This window comes from Manis javanica, chromosome 7 (assembly GCF_040802235.1).
Source record: "Manis javanica isolate MJ-LG chromosome 7, MJ_LKY, whole genome shotgun sequence".
Classification (NCBI taxonomy): Eukaryota; Metazoa; Chordata; class Mammalia; order Pholidota; family Manidae; genus Manis; species Manis javanica.
Window position 1 is genome coordinate 118,190,548 of NC_133162.1, and position 27,912 is coordinate 118,218,459.

Consider the following 27,912-nt stretch of genomic DNA (forward strand, 5'->3'; position numbering starts at 1 on the left):
TTCTTCCAAGGGGCTTTGTTGGCTTTATAAAGTCAATCTTAGTTCCTTAAAGTTGTTCACATCTGAGTCCATGCACATGTCTCTCAGGTATGACATTCCAGTCAAAGCCCTGGCAATATAACCAGTGTTCTTAAGTAGTCTTCTCACAAGGAAAGCAGATTCTTATTGAACTTGTGCAAATAAACATACTGCCATGGAATACAAAAACAGTCACTGAAAGTTTTTAAACTCTGGAGGGATCAGGTAGAGAGAAGGATGTTTCAATTCTGCTCATAAAGATAGTCATTTACTAAACTGTTGTCAGTTTAAGAGAACAAGGTTAAAACACTTTATCAGCAACATTTGAAACAAAAAGACACAAAATCATTTTCTTTAGTTTATGTAATCTTATGTAACTAATACCTGTTCTGCTGAAATCTAGTTCTTTACCAGTTTAGGGATAATACTATAAGTGACAAAAGACTTACAAATGACAATGGTTAAAGATCTGATGAGAGCTTACTGTAAGACAGTTGACATAAGGAAATTCTGATATTTCTGTAATACAAAACATTCAGTAACAAAGTTTAGCATCATTCTCTTTGACAGTGCTTTCCTGGTAAATATATATATATCAGATAAATAAGCCAAATTAGTCAAATACTTTCTCTTATGAGAAAAAATTCTTCTGACATGTTCCAGGGGCTCTCTGGAAAATATCAGAGTTAAATAGAGGTAAAAGCACTTTTTTGAACTTAGCATAAGTGTCTAAGACCAGATACAAAAAAAAGCAGAGAAAGTGCTTAAGTCTACAGGTCTTCCCTGAAAGCTTCAAGAATGTTTTACTCTTTAATAGTAGATATAAGCTGCTATGCAAATTCCATTAAAAGCTCTAAGATCATTTGCATTAAAAAATATGGAGAGTCCCCCATGTTTTTTAAAACATACAGCATATAAATTAAACAAGAAGACCTGGTGGTTGTTAAAAAAAATCTATTACAACCTTTCTCAAAAGTGGTCACACGTTTGTCCATCTAAACTTTTACAGTGAAACCTGTTTTTCTGGGAGAAACATAATCTTGTCCAGATTCTACAGTTTAATTTTTAAGAATAAATTTTGGTTTGTTAACTAAGTGCATTTAATCAGCTGAAAAAAGCTTTGTTACCATTCTGCTTAGGATAAATTAAGAAAACAAATAATCAGTAACAACTTTAATCATTTGTTGGTTAGAGATTTTTCCACTTATAAAAATATATGGAATAAATAATTCAATTTCTCAGGCCATGCAATCATTTTCAATAACAAAATATTTCAAAGGCAAATAAAGGTTATACAGTTGTTAACAAACTTTAGCTTTTAGTCTTTTTAATATTACGATTTCATTTTTTTTTTTTTAATATTCTGGCAACTCACTGAGACTTTAAGGATGAGAAACTGCTTTGATCTTTCAACATTAAGAGCAGACTAACAGTTAAAGAAAACTGTTTAACTGGAAACGAGATTCTAATTTTGCTGTGCACTCGATATCAAGACTCACTTGCTTTAATTTCACTAGGCACGACTATATCTGTAAGAATATAGTAATTTATTCTTCATTTGCCCCATGGTCTCAAGCACATAAGCCGGTGAGAATTATGCCTGGGCTTGCCTGCTGCTTGACTGGGTTTATCTCACCTTATCTCTAAACATCTTGACCCTCCCCCCAAAGCAACAGGCTGAGCGGATCTTCCACAACAAAAGGCACCACGCTGTTTTCTCTCTTTAAATAAATAGCTGTACTATAGAACAAAGTTACTTTCTTTTATCACAAAACACATTCTTTAGCATGCAGAAGAGTTTTCATTCTTTATACTTTACTTATTAAAACATACATCTTTTAGCATAGAGAAATGTTTTATTACTTTAAGTAGTTTTAATTAGAACTTAAAACCATTAGAAACTTTAATTTCCAGTGAACACTGAGAAGTAGGCTATTGTAAATTGTTAAACTAACATTCTTTAGATTGACAAATTTATGAACACATTTTATAATTTCTGTAACTATGAGCTTTACAGTACAATCTCTCATAGAGTATATCTTCTTAGCAAAATTTTAAGGTTTTAGGTTACTACAAAGATTCTCAGGCAGTAGGTAGGTATACACACTGTAACACAATTAAAAAGGTGTTCACTTGTCACACTCATTTAGTTCACTCATTCGTAACAACTATTCTAGATTACTTACAAGACCTTTACTGAATATTAGACAAAGCCAAGCCTTTAAGCATTTTATTCTTAAAAGATTTAGCAGATAACATGACTTAAATGACCTCAGGTAAATTTAGGCAGCTGATAACCACAAGGACATGCCCGCCTCAGGCAAACTCAAATTAGCATTAATGCTTAACACTTTTTATCAGGTTTTCTGGAAGTTTTAGAATACCCAATTTTCACAAGCGCTTGTCTTTAAATCAATTTCATTAATACCATCCGGAGGTAGAAAGATATATTCATTTACACACTTAGGGGGTCGTCTGAGTCTGTCTCATGGTGAGAAAGAAGGAAAAAGAATATGAGGGAGACAAAGGCGAAGGATGAAGATGCCACTTCAAACAAAATGACTGTTGTATGTGCTTGTGAACGAGTGCCTGTCGTTGCACAGTTTTCCTTCCACGGGGGACGCGAATTTATCTGGGATTCGCGGTTGTGACCCCCTTATCCTGTCACGGGAGTCTTCTAGCGGCGGGCACCCTAATGGCTCTTAATTGCCCTACCCGTGCCCGCGGGGAATGATGTAGTGGCAGAAAGGAGGAACGGAGAGAGCAGGAGAACCTTAGAACAAGGAAACTTAAAATGAGAAGCGCAAAAAAAATATAAACCAAAACCAAAACACAGTAAAACAATCAGTGATAACACCAAGCACACACACCACATCTGATCGCACTCGTTCGGACCGGTCCTTCTCTCACTCTGGTGCGCACCACACTCACCACTTTCAGGGTCCTCAAAAACTCTCGTAATTCTCCCGAAGGGCGTCTACTCGGACTGCCGCAGGATGACGAGCTCAATCTTTTCCTCTTCAGGCGCCAGTTTTCTGCTGATCAGATTTGCCTTCCTATGGCCGAGTCACTCGGACCCTAGGGCCAGGATTGGTTACCTGGGCTTTTACCCAGGGTCGCTAACCTGGGGGCCGGGACTACCAGCCCGGACTTCCTCACTCGGGACCACTAACCCGAGACCATACACGGGATGGCGACTCCTGCTTTATAATGGATTTATGCAGACACGAGGGGGCTACCCTCGAATTACACTGCCCCGTCTGGACAATTAGACCTTGCCTCCAGCTGTCCTTTGTTCTCAGGGAAGCCGCTCGTATCCCGGACAAGCCCCCAAATGTTAGGGTCTGGGCTTCCGAGGCTTCTCCAGAGAACAAACTACACAGGCATAGAGATGTAAATTCAAGCAAAGTCTTTATTCAGCCAGCTAGCTGGGGTCCAAGTGTCAGCCCGAAGCAGCAGGTCTCAACAAGGACCCCAAGCACTCAAAGCCAAGGGTTTATATAGCATTTTCAAAACACTTAACTCATAGTAATTTTACCACAGCTGCACATTATTCTTGCAAGACATACATCCTGGAGTTAGGCAGGAGCAAGATAAGACCACTCCTCAATTGTCAGGGAAGTTCTGCACGATAAGCTTAGTATGTAAGATTAGCTGACCAAAGTTAGCTGACTAAAGGCCACAGCTGCCCACCACCTGGTGTTCATGATTAACTTGTTTTTCAAGGCCTTACCCAGTTCCAGTTTTTCTTTCTAAGTCACATACTCAGAAAATAGCTTTTAGGCCTTTAAGATGGCTATGCTTATGCTAACCTATTTCTATTCTTACACAGCGTGTCTGTGGTGGTGCCCCTTGGGGCCATCCTGTCCTGTGGCAGCCCATGAAGGAGTCCCTGTCCCTGAGACCCTCTCCCTCTCCCTCACCCTCTATTGCCTTCCTGCCTCATCAGCAGCACAAGTCACCAAGCAGGGAGGGGCCTACAGGACCCTCTCCTGAGGGTGCTGAATGCTTTGCACAGTGAGCTCCTGGGCAATCCTTGAAACTCTTGGCATAATAATGTTTTTTTAGTGCCCCAAATAAAAGACGTAGGAAAACAAACCCAATTATGTTAAATACAGTTCCATCCCTACCTCCCCAGGTCTGGACTAAAGGTTCCCTCCCCTCCCACTTTCTGTAGATGAAGAACCAGAATCCAACACGGGAAGCAAAGTTAAATGATTTACACAGGGTCATGCTGCTTAATAGAACCCAACTGGAGTTCCCTGATTCTAATTCTCCAGACTACTGATCCTAATCTCCTTTCAATGCCCATGAGCTGCTTGCCCAGCACGTCTGCATTTTAAAGAGGAGGATGGTAATCCAAGCAAAAGCATAATCGGGCTCTGTGCACACAGTGGGCCTAAGGGAAGCCCTTAGCACAGCCCCTCTCTTCTCCATCTGGGCCAGCCCCAGCTATTGGTCTTTTGGTGCTTTCCTGTCCTTTATTCTGATTAACCACCCTCAAAACACTCCACTGGGAAGGAAGAGGAGGGAGGGTCAGTGAGTGAGTTAGTAGTGGGGAAATTTCCTTGGCCCGTGCCTTTCCAATGGACCCTGGGTTTTCCTTCAGAGAGTGTAGAATCTGTTCCTTTATGGCTGCGTAGGCATGGCCATACAAAAGGTTTCATAAGCCCTGTGCTGCTGGAAATGTGGACCAAATGCCTCCGACCAGATGGCAAGTTTCTTCTTTGCACCAGATGCTGGGCCTCGTGGTTCCTCCCTGTGAACCCCCTCCTGAAAACTTCACGAGGTGGAACTCTCCCTGCATCAGCCTGCGATTTGGACTCAGGAGATGTTTTCAGATCATCCAGCCAGAGAGGAAGGGAAGGTTGAAAAGACCAAATAAGGTTCCCTGAGTGGGGGCGTGCCGCCCGTAGGGCAGACAGCAGAATTCTCCTGATGGAGATCTCTTTCTCTGTTTTAGAATATCAGCCATTTCTCCGCCTCATTATTTACCCCTCCACAAAGCCCTTGCACAAGCTAACTATAAATACATCCTCAAAGCCATATGTTTCCTGCCTCTTAGATGTTCCCAGAAATTAGTTTTCACTTGGGAAGGGAGGAAGCTGTGAGGTTACTCTCTGATCCCTCAAAATCCTCCAGAATTGCCACCTTTATTGCACAGAACTGATGGGGTTGGAACAGAGCCACGTCTTTAGCTAGATGCTCGGAATTTCAGATTGGAATGTATTACTTTTTCCTCTCAATTTCAGTTTGAATCAGAAGCTGCAACTGGAACAGGAGAAGCTCAGTTCTGATTATAATAAGCTGAAAATAGAGGACCAGGAGAGAGAAATGAAACTGGAAAAGCTCCTGTGAGTGCATTGAATATATTTTCTCTGCTTTCTCTCATCCCTTTTGAAGTCTTAAAAGTCTACTTTTGTGATTCAGATACCTAAATAGTCTGGGTAGGTCAAGACAATTTAAAAACAGACCATGGCTATTTGTGTGAGTTGGTTTTACTGATTTCTCTGCAGATGCAAATGGCATTTGTTGAAGTTTCTGATGCCCCTTTGTGGTTCATGATCCCTTTTTGTTTTTTAGATTGCTCAATGACAAAAGGGAACAAGCCAGAGAGGACCTCAAGGGGCTGGAGGAAACAGTGGTATGTCATCTTGTTTCCCAACTCATTTTAGTCTGAAAATCCAGAGTTTATGATTTGTTGAATTTGTTTATTCTAATACTTTATGTACGCCTTACTTGCATATCACTTTAGACATAACATCCTGTGAAAAGTGAGAGTAGAATGTATTCCCCAAATCTTGACAGAATGATTAACCATCCTTCCACCCACCTACGCACCCATCCATCCATCCTGAGTGCTGTAACCCTGGAGCCCTGAGTGAGAATCAGACTGACTTGCAAATCAGTGCCTGCCATTTCACAGCCTTCGCACATAGTGACTTCCATTCAACATTCAATGGATATTTACTGAGCACCTAGTAAAGGCTGGCATTCTTCGGGTGCTTGGGTTGTATCAGTACAAGACAGAGAGAAGATCCTGGCCCTTGTGAAGCTTACCTACGGCTGGCGGGGACAGGCAGTGAACAGAGGGAGTGAATTATGACCTCCATGAGGTGGTTGTAGGAAGTACAGAGGGTGGTGGTTGGGGAAATCCCCCACGAGGGGGTGACATTTGATCAGGGACTGTTGAAGCAGGTGAAAGAGTGAGTCATGGGTATGTTGGAGGGAAGAACCTTCCAGGCAGAGGCAGCAATGTTGCTGAGCCTATGCATGGCCTGTTGGGGGAGAGCAAGGGGCTCAACGTAGCTGTGGCCAAGAGAAGGAGGGGGGCAGGATGCAGGTGCAGAGAGGTCAAGGTGAGAGGAGGTGCAGGCTAGGTAGGGCCTTGAGATCCCCAGGGCTTGGGGCAGAGGTGTGACAGATGCGCTTACCTTTGGAAGGGCTCATCATTTGAAGTCCCGGTTGTTTTTCTCCATCCTGAATCTGAATTCTTTGGGTTTGTCCGCTCTGGTTAACTTCCGTTGCTGCTTCTCTGAAGGGTGGCTGTGTGGCTGTCCTCAAGGGCCCTTCGAAGTGCCACGCAGCCGGTGTTTGGAAAGAGACCATCCCAGCACAGGCCCTCAAATTGATGAAAACATACCCAGTCATTTCTCATGGCATATGAACTGAGAGAAGCTGCTGTTTTGATACAGTCATACATTTTTATTCCATTTGTTCACCTTGTGAATTTATGTGGGACTGAGCCTGTTTCCAAAAACCTGGTGACCCCAGGCTGTGGGCAGATGGTTGCCCATGGCTGCACCCGAGTCTGCTCCTGGGCCGGTGTTAGTTGCTCCTCAAAGCCAGGTGGAGGGATGGAGGGCACAAGCCTTCAAGGACAGAAGTAAGATTGGTGCGTACAAAGGAAGATGAAATGAAGCCAGGCAATTGCCTCATCTATGTTTTACCAAAGAAGTGACCCGTAATTATAGATAATTATAAAAATTCAGACAGATATTGAATATTGACCTACTATATTCCCACCAACCAGAGAGAAATATTTTAGTATCTTCTCTTCCTTGACCCCCATGAACTCTTAGCCACCCTCTCATCCTGCCACACCTACCCTCCCATTCTCTCATACAGATGGTCACTCTTTCCCTCCCTCTCCCTTGTGGTCTCACCCACACTCATGCACAATCACGTTCTCTCATACACCCCCCACACCCCACAAGTCACGGTCACTCACACACAGCCACAGGCCCTCACATTTGTGTTCTCACATCTGTGCTCACCTACACCCACATCCATACACATGTGCTTACAGCTTACATGCAGACTTGGAACACCCCCATAACGCACACACACATTCACACTCACTCATACACACATACTTGTGCTCACAAGTCATTCTTATGAACTCATTCAGTCACATTGTTGCTCATCCTCCACTCTCATCTTTACTCACACCCGCACATTGACACAGTCACTCACTCACCCTTGCACAGATGCTCTCAGTACATTCTCCCTGACACATTCCCATGTGGGCACATTTACACGCACACCCACTGCCAAGCACTCACACTCTTGCTCATTCACACTCATGCTTATTCACTGTCACCGGCTCCCCTGCACTCAGGCTTATACTACCCACATGCTCCCTCTCACACACTGGAGCACATTCCCTCACCTTTTTGATGTTTTGAGTGCATTCTTCCACCAAACACGTTCCTCACCAGCCTCTGCCTATTGTCCACCCCTCCTCACCCCACCACTCACTCACAGTCCCATGCTCACTCTCACGCCTGCTCCTCCCACTCACACACTCACCAGGCACACTCAGTTATTCCCTAGGGACAGGTCCACTGACCCAGTGGCTCCCTTTGTCTCTCTGGCTGTTGTTCATCACCCACATACCCTTTTTAAAACTAGAACCCCACAGCATGTGCCATTTCAGACTGGGATGTTCCCACTGAACCTAACGTCAGAGTCCTCCCAAGCTGTGAATGTTCTTCAGAAGCAGGCTCACTGCCCTTGGCTGACCCATCCTGGTCCCTCCTTAGCTGAAGGCCCATTCTACCTCAGTGAGCATCTGCACAGAGCAGGGGATGGCACGTGCCGTCCAGGACTTGGAGTCTGTGAAGCCAACTCTCGGGGATGACATTGGAAAAGGCTGGCAACTGTCAAGGGCAACCCTGGGGCTCAGGGCAGCCATCTGGCTTTGTCTGGGCTCTGGGGCTGGACCCCTCCTCCTGCTGCCGATGGGCCTGTTTCCACCTCTCTGGTCCTGCCGCATATCCACTGTGACAGGAAGCTGAGCCCTGAGCTCTTACACAGAGGGCAACAGTCTGTGACGGGGAAAGATCTGAGGGAAGTGAATCGGGTGGGGTGAGGGAATGATAATATGATGGAAGGAAATTCTTTACTGCAGGAAGCTTGATGACGACTGCTTCGGCATAAGTGTGCAACTTGCAAACAATGTTAAAGCTCTTTAACTGCCCCTCACAAGCTGTTGAATTCACCTAAAACAAACAGAAATGAGAAACAGTCACCAAACTCCGGACTCCGTCTCATCTGGTACTGAGGCCCCAAGGGAATTCCTGGCTCTTTGACTAGTCACCCTTGTCTTCTCATTTCCCTTTAGTATGGTGGCTTTTTCCATGGTAAATATTTACTGTGATTACAGTTCAATCAGTAACAAAATCCCTGAAGCAGGAGGGTGAGTCCACAGAGCAGGGTTATGGGAGCTGAGCTCCCCCGAGCAGGGGTGTGGAACAGCATTCATGTTTGCATAAATGTAAGCACTGGGCTGCACCCCTGTGCCTGCCCTGGAAGGTGGCGAAGCCTTGGACAGGTACAATGTGCACAGTATTCAGAGTAACAGACCCATTTGGCTCCCTGCAGAAAGTAATTTGCCTCTTTGAGGAAGCAATTGACTTTAGGTGCTTCTTATTTCAACACAGAATTGCAGAATTGGACCAAGTAAAAAGACCTTGAATTAACACAGAACCGTTATTTCAAGAAACTTAGTGTTTCCATGGCTTTCTGGCCTGTTTCTTTTTTCTGTGAGTGTGTGTGAGCTTCATCCCTTGACATTCTGTGAGAGTAAGTCAACTTAGGCAGAATGGAAAGTATAAATGTGTCTTGAAAGCTCCTTTCTCATGGGAAAAATTTTGCAAGGACCTAATCATATCTCTGTAGTAACTACCTGGGCACTTAAATAGGAAGAAACAATTTGGTTTTCTGATCTTGTTAACAAAGGTCACAGGATACACCTCAGACCCTTGTCTTAGCAGTCTAATTCCTAAAGGGTTCCTTTGCAGCAAATATCCAAAATGAAGGGAAAAAAGGGGCCCCCAAGGAGTTAATTACCCTGAAAATTGTAATAGCAACACAGGGAAACGATAAATGCTTAATGAGGAAATGACTGTCAAAGATGATACATCAGTAAATTAATCCTAACTAATGTTTATTGACCTGCTGTGTGCCAGAAGCTGTTGTGAGAGTTTTATAAGTGTCATCTCATTTAATTTTGACAACAACTAAGAGGCAACTACTATTTTTATACCCATGTCACAAGTGAAAAACGGAGGCACAGAAAGGTTAGATAGTTGCCAGGGACCACCTGGTGGAAAATCCATCAGCGGCCTCACCTCAGTCACAGTGACATAAAGCAAAAAAAATGGACCAGGGCCAGAAGGGGGTGTAGAAACATGATTAATGTCAGTCAGTGAGGGTGGGGGAAATTGTGGCTAATTTTCCATTTAAACTTGCTGGCATTTTACGTAACGTATGTGCGACAAATTAGAGGAGGAAAAGAATCCATTTTGGTACCACCCAGGTCACTAGGAAGTGTGGTTGAGGGGGAAGAGAAAGGTTCTACTCAGAAGACAGCGAACAAGCAGGCTTTGTTCTCATTGGCGGTTCACTGTTTTTGTCCCCAGTCTCAGCACCACAGGGCGCTCCTGAGAGGACACACAGCTGAGGGGGTGGGTGGGGTGGCGGGCAAGGCAGAGGAAGTGTGGGAGCCCCATGGCTTCAACAGTGGGGTGCAGAGCGTGTGTGGAGATGTCTGGGGTTGATGGTCCCAAGTGTGTCATAAATTCACTGTTTCCCCTACTGATGTGGCATTTTAATACTCTTCTCTTCCAGTCTCGAGAATTGCAGACTCTACATAATCTCCGTAAACTATTTGTCCAGGACCTGACTGCCCGAGTTAAAAAAGTGAGTTCTATTTTGTGTAGACGGGACTGACAAGAAAAGATGGCCAGAAAGAATCCTTTTCAGCTGAGAGATCAGTTCCTTAAATTGGGGCTGGTTATGCTGAAAAATTAATTACTTCATATGCTAGAGAATGTTATTAAAAGAATGTGCTAGAGGCCAAAAAAATACTTGAGAACATTTTTTTTCCACCTGATTTTTCCTTCTTAGTTAGAGAAAGTTATAATCCTCTTCCTGGCCTTCATTTGAAACAAACACACATTTGTTTGGAGTTAGTGTGGCAGTGGCTGTGTGTGATGCAGGGGAATCCCAGAGGGTCTTGTCAGAAGGGTTGCCCCAAACCCAGGGAAGCCTTGTATCTGCCTTCTGTGAACTCGGTTAGGTGTATGAAGCACTTAACATGCGGTTTCTCTTTTGTTCTTCCCAGCAGCCATGTAAGTGGTTCTCAGTGACAGGCTCAGAGGTTAAATAGCTGGCCTGGGATCACACAGCTGGGAAGTGCCAGAGACAGGCCTGGAATGGAGGCCTGGGCGACTTCTGGCCAGGGCGTCCTTTGGTCCTCATGCCACACACAGGGTCTCGGGGAGTCACCGTCTGTGAGTCCCCAGGGCAGCTTGCACAGGCTGCAGGAGGGAGGGATGGTGGAAGCAGGCAGGAGCCCTCTCTTTAAGAATGGTCAAAAGCGAAGGGTAAGGAGCAGTGGGCCACATCCAGAGGAGTAATAGGATGGAAAGAAGGTATGTTTAAGAAAACTGTGTGTGTGCACATGAGCACATGGGTGTGTGCACGCAAGCCTGTGTGAAGGAGCCAAAGAAAAGAGGTGAAATACATAAAAAAGAGGAGGTGATTGATGGAGTCAGATCTTTGAGGGACCAAAGAAAGCACAGATGGATGTATTCGGCTTGATAAGAGGAAGAGACACGTTTTCCCTGCGAGGAGCAGTAGAGAAGTCAAATGGTGACATTTACAGGGAATGTATAACAATGGAAAGAGATGTATCTGGTGACTTTGATCTGCTCCGGTCATGTGGAGGCTCTCTTCTTGGTGGACAAGGAAGAGAATGGGCAGCCCGTGGAGACTGGAGGAAGCTCAGGCGCTTGGGGGGATTTGCTAGGGATAAGTAAGAGAATTGCTAAGCAGTGGTGTGAGTCTCCAGCTGCGGGTTAGAGCATGGATTGGCCCGGGACAGCAGGGGCCTAGGGAGTTTGGAGGCAAGTAATAAAATAGGGAGGGTAAAGAATGGCAAGAGATTTCAAGGCCTGAATGACAATGATCAGGGAGGTAGGTGGTAACCACAATCATCAATAGAGACCTGACTATAGGACCTGGACCAGGTAGGAGAGAGGGGCCAGAGGGGACGGGGAAGGAGACAGAGCTGAAGACAAGACCTGGAGAGGCTCAGGTGGCGGGAGGAGGTGGTCTGAGGGAGGTGAAGAGCTTGAAGAGCTTGAGATCAGACTTCCCTGGTTTCATGACAGGAAGGACTCTGGTTAAACCAGTGGTTCTCGGTGTGGTCACCTGACCAGCAGTGTTGGCATCTCCTGGGGATTTGCCAGATATGCAGATTCTAAAGGATCTGCCCAGCCCACGATCCCCTGCATCAGAGACGGGCTGGGAGGGAGGGCCCAGCATTCTGGATTTTAACCAACCCTCCTCTGCATGAGGATTGAGCCTGGAGATGTTTGAGTTGAAGATGGCTCATCTTGCCATCAACTCTCAGAAAAAGAATGGTGATTTCTCTTGTAATCAGATGAAGCAGCCATGCTCTGCCATTTTTGGACTCCAGGATGTGTTTGCACAAGTATTTCCCAACTTATCTGGCCAGTGAGCTTGGCAGTGTCAGGAGGGCAGGGTTTTTGTCAATCTAAAGTCTAATCAATTTCAAGAGCTTATCTAGCACAGCACTCTAGTTTGAGATGGATTCATTAAGGCATTTCATGGAATTGGGAGCTAAACAGACAAGCAGAAGCCATTGAGACTTCCCAGTGGGCCCACAGACACTTGCCCACAGCTTGGTGACTTGTTATCTTCATTGCGATGTTTGATACCAAATTTAGGTCTTGGGTTTATGGTTTCACACTGCTGTTTTTCTTACGGAGTTTTTGGATGTTTCTTTTTGAAAAGAAGAGTCTCTGCCTGCCTGTAAGGGAGAGGTATATTTCACAGAGAGAGCTAATCTGTATCTTTACAAAAGGAGATCTGAAGGTTTTTTTTTTCCAGCCCTCTAAAAAAGAACACTTCTAACACTTCCCACCCCAACCAAGGAAATTACTTGGGAAAGTCATTGAGTGTAGACTCTTAGAACCTCTCTTTATATTCGCTTTCAGAATACCCCTTATTGGGATTAAGGGTTTTGTTTTTAAGGAAGATTTAGAATGTGTGAACCACACTGGGCTGGGCTGAGGGTGGGCAGGGTGGAGGCCTGGCCTGCTGACCCCTTCATGTTGGAGCAGAGTGTGGAGCTGGACAGCGATGATGGAGGGGGCAGTGCTGCCCAGAAGCAGAAAATTTCCTTCCTGGAGAATAACCTGGAGCAGCTCACTAAGGTTCACAAACAGGTAGGAGAGTTGTGCTGGCTTCCTTCTGCTTCTTTCTCTCTCTCCTGGAAAGAAGCCTCGTTAAGCTTAGCCACAGTGCAGGGAGCAGGCTCTGGTATTGAAGGCTAAAGGACTGTAGTCAGCAGACAACACTGATGCTGGAAGAGTCCTTGAAGTCTTAGTCCTCAGTGACTTCCCTTACATATAAAATACTCTTCTTTTATCAAAGCCAAATCTAAGGAATTGCATTTGAGCTCTCTGGGGTCTGGGCAGTGGTGTGTTCAGAGTCCTGTCTTTTCCATCTGCCTCCAGTTCCAGCTTCAGACCCCAGCTGGCCTCAGTGACCCTCACGATGCCTCTGAGGCCCCCCCAACCCCCTGTCGGCCCCAGGGCTCCCACAGAATGCAAAGTGGATACCACCAAGCTGGGTCAGGCCCTTTATTTTTACAGATGAGGAAACAGGCTGGGAGAGGAAGTGACTTGCTTCATCCTGTGGCTGGGAGACCTGGGACCAGACCACCCCTCTCTGCTCTGCCACCCTCTTGGGCAGCCTCTCAGGTTCCTGCAGTGCCCTGGAGTTTGTCTGGAAAAACAAAGAACAATAATCCTACTGGTGATTTAGGCAGTTTTTCTCCTTTTTGTTTAAATGCTGGAATGTTCATGACCACTTCCTCTAAACCCTAAAGATTTGGGATATGACAAAAATGGTTCAGCTTTTTGGACCACATGGCTGAGCAGATGTCATTTCTCTTTGCCTGGTTAAGTCCTCTTCAGTGTCACCAGTGACAGATTCAACATGGTTGAAGTCGTTCAAGCATCTTGATGATGAGAAACATAAAAGCAGCGACTGCTAGGAAACTTGAATCAGGCTGTGAAATTGTTTAATGATTTTATTCATGAATTTAATAAATTTTTATTACAAACCTACTCTTTTCCACTAGACTAGTGCTGGGCAACGGGGCAAAGGACTCAGTCGTGGACCCAGAGATAGCTCTGATTTTTCAGAACTTTTCTTGATCTGCTTGGATCCCTATAATGGTCCTATTATCTAATACCTTTTTTATAGATGAGACTTATAGTGATTGAAGGACTTAGACTGAGTCAGATGGTCAGGAAGTAACAGCTGGGTCTTGACCTATCCTAACCCAGGGCAAGTCTGTTGCTTCTTAATTGAGGGTCCTGGTGATGAAAGGATGAGCAGTTTCTCAGGCTACTGTTAGCCTCTAAGTGTGTTGCAAAGTGGGGTCCGAACCACGTGCTGGTGCAGACATGTCCTACATGGAAGGAAGCCTCCAGAGAGCTGCAGAACTGGCATGCCGTTCACCGAGTGCCCTTGAACTTACTTCTCCCCTTGTAGCTATCACATGCTCATGCCTGAGTGGTCAACTTTCTCATACGAGGGCACCCACCGCCTCAACTCATACAAAAGGGGAAGTAAATCCTGCCCTAGCCTGAAAGTTTCCTGTGGCTGGAAATGGCTTTTAATTTTATACCCCTCCCCACTTCCTTGTACCTGTCAATCATGAGTTTAGCAAGTTGGAGCCCCAGGGTATGGGATTTTTATTTTCTTCTGGTGCTCCCAGAGTTTATAGTCACACGGACTTTGCAGGACAACCTGGCCGGGTGGTGGTTCAGCTGCAGAGTCCGCCTCTAGCTGCTCTCCTGTCACTTCCTTCGTCCCCCTTAGTGGATCTGCCCCTCTTGCCCCTACCGTCTCCCTGGTAACTCATTGCCTCTCCCCCCAACCCGCTGCCCCAGCTGGTCCGGGACAACGCAGACCTGCGCTGTGAGCTGCCCAAGCTGGAGAAGCGGCTGCGTGCCACGGCAGAGCGCGTCAAGGCCCTGGAGAGCGCCCTGAAGGAGGCCAAGGAGAATGCCATGCGGGACCGCAAGCGCTACCAGCAGGAGGTGGATCGCATCAAGGAGGCCGTGCGGGCCAAGAACATGGCCAGGAGGGCCCACTCGGCCCAGATCGGTATGTGTGCCTCTTGCTAGGGCACGTGGTAAAAGGCACGGCCTCCTCTGCCCCAAAGCACTGATGCTCCGGTGCATTGGGAGGTCTGCTGGCAGTGCAGCCTCCAGGACCTAGGCCAGCTGGCCCCTCCCATCACCCCGCACTCATCCTGGGAGATGGGGAGTATCAGACACTTGCTTCCTTACCCTGAGAGATTCCAGTGTACATCGTGATTTTCAAAGTTGCCGAGCTGAGCAGAGAAACTGGGCAGCCCAGGCCGCATGCAGGCCACAGGGTTCAGCTGTAAAGAGAGGTCCATTCTCAGAAATAGCAGAATATGTGGCTGTTCCTCAGCAAGGCTGAAGGCCTTTTCTGTTCTGTACCAGTGGAGCCATGAGGGAGTTGTATGTAGCCAGAAGCCTCAGAAAGCCACTTGCCAGAGCAGGCCTGGCTCTCGCACCCTGGAAGGAACCAGGCCTGGCATCAGGGAACAGGGTGTGGTTCCAAGCTGGGAAGGGAGCCTGGTGTCCAGCCCCCTCAAGTTTTGTCCATGCAGGAATGAGAATGTAGCTGCTGAGTCATAGTTCCCAGATGGCACCTGGGGAGTAAAAGGGATTTAGGGATGTTCCCCGGAGACCTTTTTTTAAAAAAATCAAACCATCTCCGACAGCATGTAGAATTTAATTATTTCCCATCAGATACTGCTGGGCAAATGTTTTGCAAACCAGCAACTTCATATTTCTAGTTTTACTAGCATATCTTAGATTCGTGGTTCATTGCACTTAATGGATTTTATACCTTTTGGAAACCTAGTGAAGGCTGGGACCATCTCCCCAGAAAAAATGCGTAAGCAGAATTCTACATCCATTTTTAGGGGCTACACAGATGCTCTGGGAGCCCATGGGGACCCATGGCTCTGCCTCAGATAAAATTGAAAGTCCTTTGTTTCCAGTTTTCCTCAACCAGAATTTAAATAATTGATAGATAAGTTCTCTCTGTCTCCTGAACACTGGGTGCCCTGGAATAGTTACTGTGTACTAACAGGGCAGACCTTCTCTTTTCAGAAAGGTCCGGTGGGTGATAAGAATTGTGATGCTGGTAACAATTGTGCCTCTTGGCTTTCACATGTGACCTGTAGGTATCTGGGTGTGACACTTAAAGCCCTTTCTGAAATGTCTGTTCTCTCCCTCCTGTCGGTTGGCTACAGCCAAGCCCATCCGCCCTGGACACTACCCGGCATCATCTCCAACAGCCGTCCACGCCGTCCGAGGGGGAGGAGGCGGCTCTTCAAACTCCACTCACTACCAGAAATGAATATGAAGTGAGTCTCTGGTGTCGGGGTGGTTTCTGTCCAGGACAGAGCTTGGGTCAATTCCCGCCCCTTCCTGGCCCCCAGCTGCATGTGTGTGGACCTGCAGCAGAGAGGACTCAGCATAGGCTCTGGCTAACCTCAGCTGGGGCGACCTCAGTCTAGAGCCTCAGGGTCTCCTAGCTTGGACTACCTGGCACCAGGGGCCCTCTGAGGGTAGGTGAGGGTATGTATGCTGAATGCGTCACCCCAGCTTTCTTTGTGGGACTCCCCTGCTTTCCTAGAGGGCACTAACTGGGTGTCAGCTTCTTTTCCTGTGGACGTGGATGTTTGCTTTAAATCTCAGGAACTGAATATGAAGCAAGAGCCAGAGAATAGAATTATCTGAACTCAGATAATTTATATCCAGGTTGGTCCAGGCCACATTTTTCTTTAAGATGGCGATCTGTGACCTCTCTCCCACCATCCACATGCCTGGCATTGCTCTACAACAGAAAGGAAAAAAAGCGATAGGCTTTAGAAGAGAGAAGAAGAAAGCACAAGGCTTTCCTTTTGTAACTGAAACAGAGAAAAGGGGTTACTGGTTGGACAGGGCAGACAGCCAACTGCTTAGAAAAGCTCTGACTTGGAACTGGTAACCTGTGGAGGAGAGGAGGTTGTGCTGGACTCCATGCCCTCACTAAGGAAGCTAGCTTATAAGACAGGTGAGCTGACTTGGGGAAGCCTCAAGGATCAAGGGCCACCCAGGAGAGCAGTGGTTGCTCAAAGTCCTTTTGCATCAAGGTAAGGGAAGTGAATAAGGAGGTTGTAATCACATTGCTAAGGCTCAGACCAAAATTTGCAAGGAAGAAGTTTGCTGGCTGCATCCAGACAGCCTTCACCTGCACTGGCCCAGGCAGCATGCCCAGGAGCAGGACAGAGGCTGGTCAGATTAGCAGAAACAGGAGGGAAGACCGAGACAGCCTGTAGGTGGGTAACGTGCCCACCACCATGTGCCATATTGTAGGAGGGTGGATAACAACATCTTGGCAGTGGGCCACCCCATTCAGATCCGATGTCTGCTTTCAATCAGTAATAAAGTAAAATTGGATGCTATAAAGTTGCTTTGCGTGCATGTTCATCAGTATTGGGATTGACACTAAAGGAAGCTGTCACATTGGGCAGCTGAGAAGAGAAAAGCATAAAGCAGTGGTTCTTAACGTGTAATGGGTGTCAGTACCAACTAGCACCCAGAGACTCAGGCTCCTGGAAGTAGCACAGGGCCTGGGCCTTTGTATTTTTACCAGCACCTCAGGCGATTTTTTTAGCCACCAAATTTTGAGAAGTACTATCCTGAAGTAACTAGACTTATGCAGGATGGAAGTTTATTTCTCTTCCATGTAAGGGAAATTTGAGGGTCGGCCAAGAGAACTCTATGGTGACAACAGAAAGCTAGCCTCTTAAATTTAAACTTACTGTCCTCAGCAAGTACCCTCCTCCCCCAAGATCACCTCAAGGTCCCTAAAATGACTTCTGTAATTCTAGCTACCACGCCTATATTCCATGTTTAGTGAGCAGAGAAGAAGTGAAGAAGAGGCAAAAGACGCTCTCTCGATGAATGTGCTTCCTTTAAGATGCCTTCCCAGCAGTCCCGTCCATGCAGATGCCTGCATCCCTCTGGTCACAGTAGGCACATGGCTGCGTCTAGCTATGACCAGGGGAGGCTTCAGTGCCCTGAATAAAAGTAGTGTTCTTCTGCTGAGGACAAGGAGATGGACATTGAGGTGGCAGCCAGCATTCTGCGTTTATTGAACACCTGATAAGTACCTGTGCTGTCTGGGTTGTGACCTCTGCAGTACCCCACTGAGGTCAGCACGCAGAAGTGCGTGTTCCTGGCACTTAGGAAGGGTACATCCAACCAGTGTTGGCCAGTCCTCACCCATGTCCTCTCTTTCACACTGAGGAGCTGTGGTACTTGCACATAGTAGGTGGTTGGTGAATGTTGGTTTAGATTCTCCTTATATTCACGTAATTTTGCACAACAGTTTTTTGTCTCTCTGTAGCAGTAAATTTTAACCACTAAGTGGGGAAGGCCTGTGTCTGAGTACCCTACTTAGCTATGACTAGATATGAGGGGTTTTAAATATACTATCAATAAGAACATTGACTATTTTTATGAAAAAGACTGGGCATTTGTCATAGGGTAAAAAAAAGGATAGTAATCAGTGAAGTGAGGAATTATAATTGGAAGTGAGGAAATGCTAAATCATTTTAAAAAATAATTGGGAATATGGAATTCATTGCTTAGATCATCATACCTTTTTGAGATGACTTTCCTGATCTTTGGGATTCTCATTCTGAAGTGTGTCTGTCCTAAGCAGCAGTGATCTCAACTGCTGACTCCTCTGAGCCTCCTATTGGAGCCAGAGTGGCATAGTTATGCTTGAGCAGCATCTGGTCATCTTGGGGGGTTCTTTCGGCTTCATTGCAGGAGGTCAGGAATAAAATCACAATGCATATCTTGGTTTATGCTCAAAGTTTCAGAAAACCTGAAGATGGCAACATGTAGAAATGAAAAGAACCCAGAATAATGCAGGCTTTTATCTCATCTAGTTCAAATCCGGGGGGGCAGCCCCAGGGGGAGGGGGACCATCTTTTTCAAACCCCAAAGCTGGACAGTACAGTGGGGCAGTACAGTGCAGCAAGAAGCCAGGGCCGTGGGATATGGGATTGGCTGCAGGCTGGAAAAGACAGACGGCGTGAAATTAGGACTCTCGGGCAGGTGAGTGCATGCTCAAGGCCCCACATTTGATATGGGCACAATTTAAACACCTGTCCAGCTCCCCAATTCTGAGGGCCCCTGGAGTCTGGCTTCCTTCCCTGGCTGTGGCAAGCTGGTAGGTCCTTTTCTTCAAATGTGTCCACCAGATGGCATCAGTGGGGCATTGGTGAAACCTTGGCTGTTTTCTGAAAGGCTTTGAGGCCGAATGGTCTTTTGGTTTTCCTGTATACAGACCCTTAGTTCTCAAACTTTAATAGTAAATAGAGTATTTTTAAAGGAATATAATGATCACAGAATCCCAGCATTTCTTTAAGTTATTGTATTATAATATTTTAAGTATTTGCAAATTTAAAACAGTATACACTCCTGTACTTACAGGTCTTATACAACTGCCAATCAACAAACTTAGAAATCAGATTAAAAAATGAAACCACCAATAAAAAAATCCAAGCCACCAACCTTAACATAATTTAATGAAAGATGGTCTTTCACTGAGAATAAATTGCTAGGCTCAATGTGGCTCTGGTAGGCATGGCTTCTGGTAGAATTTGGCATGCCTGTGCTACTTCTGTGCAATTCCATGACCCAGTTCTTTCACCCCCTTTCATAAGATACACATTGTGAGTACATATGTATTATACATATATACATTAGATGCACAAGCTGACTTCTGCCCTCAGCAGAAATGGGTTCATGCCACACACAAGGCAGGCAAGGAGGTGCCTTCAGATTTAGCCTTTCCAAGTAGTGAAGCCAAGAAACCTATTTAGAACAGGTCACATGGGGTCCTTAGGCCACACATGTCGTTTACATCTAAACCATTGGGCCATTCAACTTGCTACTGCTGTTGGAAAATCCTAGCAATTAATGATTGAGTCACAAGAGTGTGCCTACAGGGTGACTCTTTGCTGCAGGCAAGGCATCTGGGTGACTGTGGCTCATGATCAGAAACTGGGCTGCTTGGCATTGAATCCCAGCTTGGCCATGATGCTGGGTAAGTAACACCAGCGTCCTCTTCTGTAAAATGTGACCAGTGACAGGACCTACCTACAGGGACGCTGTGAGGATTAAATGGATTAATATAGAGAGAGTTTAGGTGGATGTTTGGCCCAGAGCAGGTACTCAGGACTCGCCCATGTCAACATCATCTAATCCTATTCTACCTCATTCTACTTTCTATAAGGAGGTCAAGTGAACTGTAAGATCATACGTGTTAGTGTTAGATCTTGGGGTAAGAACTCTGATCTGCTATGCAGCAGTTCTCAAAATCCTTGGCCTTAGGATCCTTCATGTTCTTTATAAGTATCAATGACATCAAAGAGCTTTTATGTTTCTGGGTTGTATCTACTGATATGTATTAGAAATTGAAACAGTTAAAATAGTAATACTGTTTACATAAATGCTACTTTTGTTGAAAAGTAATTATTTCCAAAACAAATAACTTAGTAGAATGGCATTGTTTTACAGGTTTGCAAGTCCAGGGTTGGGGGGGACTTAAATATTTGGCTTAATAGATAGCAGCTGGATTCTCCTATCTGCTTCTGCATTCTATCTATTGCAGTATGTTGTTTTAGTTGAAGTATATGAAGAAAACCCAACCTTGCCACTCCAGACAAGATTTTTAACCATTTAACAGCTAAGAAAACTGTGGCTTGATGGAGTTATGTTCATAGTACCTTCACCACAGGTTTGTTCTGGGAATCAAGCAAGATAACATGAAAGAAGAGTGAAAATTCATAGAAGGGCACCTAGCAAACATTCAGCTCTCACAAATATTAGCCAGTATCCTGGTGGTCATGGGCATGGGCCTAACAAGAATAGATACAGGCGGACTTCAGGAAGAGAGGGCAGAAATAACAGCAGAGGGGTTCTGTTGTGGCATAGGACTTTGAAACTACATTCTGGATTCAAATGGAGGACCTGGAAGAAAGGATTCCTTATTTTCTCTCCAGTGCAGGCTGCTGTACTTTAATTTTTCTCACTGTCATGTTTCTCAGAGTCATTAATTCAGAGCAACTACAGTTGTCCCTCCACAGCAGATTGCACTCATGCCCCTGGAAGATAATCTACTTGCATTCAGCAGTGATACATAAAGTACTGCTGGTAATTCTTATAATGTGGGGATTGAACTGTAGGAAGGCAAAATAAAAGATAAAACTATGTACTGTTTGGATTAAGCATAAATCCCCTGCAAGCAATTGCAAAAGCCAAAGTTGGGGTGGGAAAAAAATCTCAAACCACTTCTTGCAAAACCCTTATATAATTAGCTTCTTTCTTCAGCCTCCTCCACCCTTTCTAAAGAAATGTGATTTTATTTCCTCCTAAACCTGGTCACACACTGCCACTCTCCATTACCATCTTCAGTTTGGCAGAGGCCCAGGGACAGTCCAGTAGCAGGTCCCTTGGTTCAGCACATGCTTTTAGGCAGGTGCGTGACTACTCTGAACTGTCTAAGGTCAACAGAAGTGGGTTTTAAATGTTCTCAAGATCCGTCAGCCTCTCCAGCAGGCCAGCCTTGTGATAAGAACAGTCAGAAATGGTTTCTTTGGAGGCTAACTAACCCATATCCCTTAATACATTATATCTATTTTCTCTCCCGAATTTATAAGAGGTGAGCATCCAGATAGTTGGGGGATGAATGGGAGTATCCTAGTTGAATCCGTTTTTCTTGGGCCTCCTGGAAAGATTGCTGTGTCAGACAGGCCTGTGAAGATCTTTAACTCAGGATGAAGAGCAACCTCTTGATAACAGAGGACCTTTTATTGATGAGATCCTGTGTTTTTCTTTTCAACAGCCCATCACAATCCCAGTTTGCTCTCACCCTCCTTGAGGTGACTAAGCAGGTTGAGCCTCCTTTATGGTCCCCTGTTTCTTCCAAACTATTAGCCAGATGTGCTGAATCTTGCACCTGGGGAATGGGGGTTCAAATGAAAGACCTTCTGGGGGAATAGTGTCACTTCATGGTCTGCTGGAGTTATGGCAATCGCCCCGCTAAGTTTGTGTATCTAATGCTTGACTCTGTCAACATAGGTTGGCTGCAGCATCCACTAAACCATAATCCTGCAGTTTAAGGTACGTGCTCGGTACCTCCCTGCCTCCAGACACACAGAAAGACCATCTCATCTGACCAGGGTGACCCACAAGCGATTCTGAGATAGGGCACTTGGAAAAAACGAATCTGTAAGGAAACTGGAAAAGGGATTTCAGTGGTGGTATTCAGAAAGCACCCTCAGGCCTATTGGTTTTCTGCTCAAAATGAATTTAAAAGACAACCGTGATCATGCATTTAGATTTTTCATTTCTGTTCCTAATAATCAGCACAGAACCTCACCAGAAAGGCAAAGCATGAAAGATATTCCTTCCAAAGGCAAATCTCTCTATGACTTCTAAAAAATGACATGAATATTCTCACAGAAGGGTGTTTAAACCATTTTTAATTGAGCAGCTTTGTAATTGTGAGCTGATTAACTGTTGAAACAAGAGATGGTAGTTACCAAATGAGTTCCTTCTCTGAATATTTATTTTTTATGTCAGGGAGGAGCTGGTATTCTAAAAAAAAGGTTGTGTTTTCTTTTCCTACATAATTTCTGTTCTTTGTTTCTCCCCTTTTTTCCCCACCCACTTTGTCTTTATCTACTTTTATAATCTGTTTCCATACCCTAAATTTTTTCTGTTTATAATTTATATTCTGCTTATTTATACACAATATGTGAGGTTGCTTACGGTATTATAACGCATAAATTAGGGGAGTGAGGAGGGAAGAATGAGAGGGAGAGAGCATCGTAGCAGGCATCTGAGATACTTGGCCATAGTTGAGCACTAAATTTAGGTATAAGCCTAATAGAGTCAAAAACAGAATGCATGGTGTGTCTGGTTATGAAGTTTTTTTTATATTCAGAAGAGCAGTTGGGTTTTTCTTAGCATCTGTCATATTTCCTGTGCTGGGCAATTCCCATATGTTTCTCAAGGATGAGGCCTACCTGCCTCTCTTGTTGCCCCCTCCCCACCCCACAAGCACTACAAACTCTGCACAGAACATATAGGCAACGCTCGGGGACGCTCGGGGATCAGGGACGCTCGGGGCTTCCAGCTGATGTGAGGAAGTCGGCCCTTTCAGTGTCTTCCTGAAAGTTAAGTTTATTGGAATTAGTCCAAAGACTGATGAAGGCCAGTCCAGACTTTCACCCTCAAGGCCAAGCAGTGATCAGATGAGCATCTGGTGAGAAGTGGCAGGAAATCAAAGCAGTGCCTACTGGCAGCAGCATCACCACGTGGAGGTGAAGCATGCCTTCCAGGGCTGGGAACTTCCCTCCTGAGACAGCTTGCGTTAGGGGCTGTGTCTGACGTGCCTCTTTATCCCGAGTACTTGCATGTGAGAAATGGTGTCCCCATTCACTTTAGGAATGAGAAAATGCAAGATGTTTCTGTGAATATCTATAGTTTCGATGGATACTGACTCTTGGAAGGGCCTGTTGTCAGGGCTAAATTAAAGCAAAAGCAGTAAGTAGGAAGCTGTGCTGAAAGTGAACAATATACACCAGTTTGCAAACACTGGAAAAGACTGTGAAATAGCTCAATAGTAATATTGAAATGTAAACTGTCTCAACATAATGCTGATTACATGTTGAAATGATAACATCGACTATGTTGGGCTAAATATAAAACAGTATTAAAATTAATTTTACCTGTTGCTTTTCACTTTCTCATGTGGCTACTTCAAAATTTTAAGTTAAATATGTGGCCTGCATGGTATTTCCACTGGACAGCACTAGTCTAAACATCTAGAATTAAATTTTTTTCTGAGGAGTGAATTTCCACCATGTTCTCTAACTCCTATGTTCTCTCTTTGGTTCTCTTTCGACAGATCTGACTCCACGTAGCATGTCAAGGATTACATTTATCACCAGTTCCTTTATTTTTTCCCCCTCCTACACAATTTGCATTTTCTTTTACACTTGCTTACCCTAGCCATCTGCAGTACGTGAGTTTCAGACACTGGGGCTGTGTAGAATTGCTGTGCGTACAGATGGTGTGCTTGGACTTTTTCTTTTCCTGAGACATCTGAAGGGGACAATTATAGAAGATCCACAGACCCCTGGGAACCAGGGCCACGGCCTCAGCCTTGGGCGCCCGTGGTCTCTGGCATCTCTGGAGCCTCCTCTTCCTGTAGCGCGTTGTCCCAGCAAACGCCCTAACGTGCCATTCCCTGGAGGGAACAACCAAGTGCCGTGCAGGCGGTGGTCGTGCTCTGCCGCAACTGTCTGGTTTCCTGTAAAATAAACACATTACTTTATATTTTTAGGGAACAAAACAAGTGCTGCTATAGGGTTCAAAATTTTCATTCTGAACACTTTTCCAAAACAAATTACCCCAAAGAAGCATTTTGAATACCCTGGTCACATCTTTGGATCTGTAAAATACGCCTTTTAAGTATGGCACCGTTAAAATGCAAAGCAAATTTCTTCAAGGCAGAAAAAATCTGACAGTAGCAATGTAGAATTTGTTCATTCAAACACATCTATGTAAATGTGAGAAGTCATAAAATTCGCCTCTGAGCTGCTTGCTGTTGAACCTGCGGCAGCTAGTCTCAGCCAGCCCAGTCTGAACATCGTTCCTTCTGAAGTGTTGAAAACGCTGCAGAGCTGGGCAAGTGGAAATGGGGCTGCCCCCTCCTCGCTTACTTCTCGCTGAGCCTACCAGAGCTTGTACTGGCATGGCTTCTTTCTTTAGGGTACCATCTTAAGCCTTGTGGGGGGTATTGCTGGCAACAGCGGTTGTGAAAGGAAGTCCTGGGGAGAAAGTAATTGGCAAATTTTTGTGCCTATGACTAAGTTGCCATGAATGAGTTATTTTAACCCATCATCGCTGACCAGTTCTATCTTTAGCATCAAGTAGATAGGTTATATCTTAGAAGTTACGAGTATGGTTGGATTTTTTTACATTTACTGCTTGATTCATATATATGAATCAACTCCAACTTCCAGCTGTGCATATTAAAATGATCCATTTCCAAGTAGTAAAGTTTCTGGGGAAACGGATGAAGATTCAGTTAAGTTGGTCTTGTGTGCTACTTGTTTTGGCATATTTGAGGGTAGTTAGTAACAATGAAACGGATCTCAGTGAGGGCACCCATCCTATCCCTGTGCCTGCTCACATGAGTGAGCTAGCACCGTCCCCGCTGTAGTCACCACTGGAAGGAAATGTGTGCTTGGGGAGACACAGATTTCTTACTTTGCGTGGGTTGAAGGGTGTGCGTGGGTGTGTGTGGAGAGCACCAAGGACTGTGAATTGACTTCCAGACTCCTCCTGTATAAAATTTCCCCAGGAAAGCAAAGCTGCTTTGACTTAATTTATTTGTTCAATGTTGCACTTTCTGTGTGTTTTGTTTTTGTGGGGGAGTAAGGAGAGGGAAGAGGACAAATTCTGCTGAAGTGTTTATCTCATCAAGATGGCAGTTTTACATTCATTTACATTTTAAAAATTCTTCGGTTTGTGATTTTCTTACGTTGTTGTCAGTACGTGCCCGATATAACTGCGTGATCACTATTTCCATTCTGATAAAAGGGCCCTTCTTGGGCAGGTTCTGCAAACTTTATCAGGTGAAAACATACAGCATAGATTATAACCTTGTTAATATGTTTGCCTCTGATTTTAGAAGCTAGAACATTGGTCATTGAGAGGATGGTCAATAATTGTCACACCACTACCATCTCTTATGTAGTTGTATGACTTTATGGTTAGAAATTGAACAACGTTCAGGAATTCCTTTTTTGGACTTGCTTGTTAATAGATTATTTTACATTCTTTCCAAAGTAATTTTTCCATGGGTACCCCTTTTCTACTTCTAAAGGATTGCTTGGCCCTTTGATGTTTCAAAAGAAGCATTCACTTGTAGGTCCATATTTCTTGATCTCCACAAGGGACTCAGAAAATTCACTTCACTTTGATTCACAGAGAAAGTTGGCTTTGATGTCTCTTAAGGATAATTCTGCTAGTTGCTGATCAGCCAGTCAGTTCAGCTAGCTTCAATCTTTATAGGACCTCTAAACTAATTTTCCTACACTGTGACTAGAAGGTGGGTATGTTCTTGGAATGGGTTATACGGTAGATTCAATGGACCCCTAAATATTACTTTGTAATAAGATAATATCAGAACCATATCCTCTGTTGGCTACTTTTTAAAAAAGCCACGTTTATGCAATTTTTATTTTTTAGACTATTGCTCCTTTACATTTGTACCCTAAATATATAAAAACTACACTTCTGAATGGCAGTCTATAATTATACCTTGGTTGTATGCTGCTTTTTGCCTGTGGGTGTATGTTTGTGTGTGTGTGTGTGTTCTCCTCCAGGAATAAATTTATATTTCATACTACTTCTTGAAAGTTTACTCTTTGATGCTAGAAAGGAATAGCCAGATGGTTTATACAAATAATCTCTACATGTAGGATAGTGGATGGTTAAGAGTAATGTTGTTTGGGATTATCACGATTTATCGTTGGATTCATATTACCATTTGCATTTCTGTGACGTAGTGTATTCCTTCATTGGCTGTATTATCAACTCATAAAGTGCTTTTAAAACTTTCCAAGAAGAAATTTATGGTTGGAGATTAAACTATATTAATGCCAAATATGTTTTGACCAATTTCTAGAAAATTCTGTACAAGTGCATCATCTCTTCAAATGCTGTACAGTTTGCTTTGTTGAATGGCAGGCAGTAGGAAGAACAGTAAGTGTGGATTGAGACTTTTAAAGGAAATAGTATATGATTAAGACAACTAGAATTCATAGAATATTGGGATAAATGAAGAAATAAAAATGTTTGTCTAGAATGTAGCATCTAGTGAATTTTTGAAGCCCTAACTTCACATGAGGAAGTGATATTCCAGTCCAAAGCCAGCCCAAGCCATCACCAAGACTCAGGGGATTATCCGCTCCCCTCTCTACAGAAATAAGCGAATAAAAACTCTTAACTGTTCCTTCTTTGAAGTTCTGTTCATTTGTTTTTAAAGCAGGGCAGAAGACATTTAGATTCTGGCTATTGGACATATTGGGGAAGTTTTTCATTGGCTGAGGGCAAGACGTAGAGGACAGGGAGGGTGTCACTTCACTGTCTTGCAGTGAGTATCTTGAGCAAGCTAAGGGGACCACCGCAGTCTCCAATGGCTTCATCAAACGCTAACGATTTAGACTTGTTAAAGGAACTGAGTCAGGGCCAGGTATCTGCTGAAGGCAGCACTGCTCCATGAAGTCTGCTGACCCATTTGCAAATTGTGTATCGGTTTTAAATACTTTTCGTTGTGTGCAGATATAAGGGGACTAGGGCATTCTGTAGAATTATACATGTCTAGTTTGTAAAGTATGTAATGTGTACTGCAGATGTGTGTTCTCCAGCTTTATGTATCTGTACAGTAGTTATCATTTTAAAAAATCTGTGGACAAGCTTGTTTTGGTGGTCTGAGGGGGAGAATGGCATTTATATCATGTGATGATGCTGTAATATAGTATATGTAACAAAAGATCTGGAAGGAACCCTCCCCTGGCCCGAGGAAAATTTTGGTTATCTTCTAGGTTCTAAAATGAAGATGTATGGATACTCTGGCAGACTGCATGTTGTATAATTTGAAAAATATTAAAAGTGGAAAATAAAATTGAGTTAAACTTTGGCTGGTCTGATTTTTCTTAATTTGAGTCACCCCAAACACACTCTTATTGAAGGGCTCAGTGCCAGTGGTAGGATGAGCCATTTTCTGACCTCAAAGGAGTTCATCTCAGAAAGCAGCAGCTTGAATTCAAAGCACAAATAAAGTCAGCCTTCACCTTCTTGTATTTTACTGATTTTCTTTTGTTCAAATATCTGTTTTTAATTTCTTTTTTTCACTGAGGAACCAATAAGAGCTGACGTTGTGCGGTTCAGCACTGAAAACAAGTGACAGCTGTAAATAAGTGTCTTAACTTTTTTACAATTAGGATTGAGTTAAAGCTCATTAGACCAGTAAATCAGCTAAATTTCTGGATTTCTTCATGACCAAGAAAGGCACTTAGAAACTAATACATGTTGTAGAGCATTGGCATTCTTTAACATGTGTTGAAGCTCTGTATATATTAACAGATGTTTGGCAAGGATT

The 27,912-nt window shown here is 44.3% G+C and overlaps 1 protein-coding gene across 1 annotated transcript in view; it reads left to right on the forward strand.

The window, feature by feature from the left end:
- The window catches only part of KIF5C (kinesin family member 5C), a 145,983-nt gene extending 118,533 nt beyond the window's left edge, over window positions 1-27,450 (forward strand). The window contains exons 20-26 of the mRNA XM_073241412.1: window positions 5,271-5,372; window positions 5,602-5,662; window positions 10,153-10,224; window positions 12,675-12,779; window positions 14,517-14,733; window positions 15,920-16,033; window positions 23,647-27,450. Of these exons, the coding sequence (XP_073097513.1) occupies window positions 5,271-5,372; window positions 5,602-5,662; window positions 10,153-10,224; window positions 12,675-12,779; window positions 14,517-14,733; window positions 15,920-16,026 (664 nt within the window). The 3' untranslated portion in view covers window positions 16,027-16,033; window positions 23,647-27,450. The remainder of the gene's footprint in view (window positions 1-5,270; window positions 5,373-5,601; window positions 5,663-10,152; window positions 10,225-12,674; window positions 12,780-14,516; window positions 14,734-15,919; window positions 16,034-23,646) is intronic.
- Window positions 27,451-27,912: the final 462 nt, after the last annotated feature.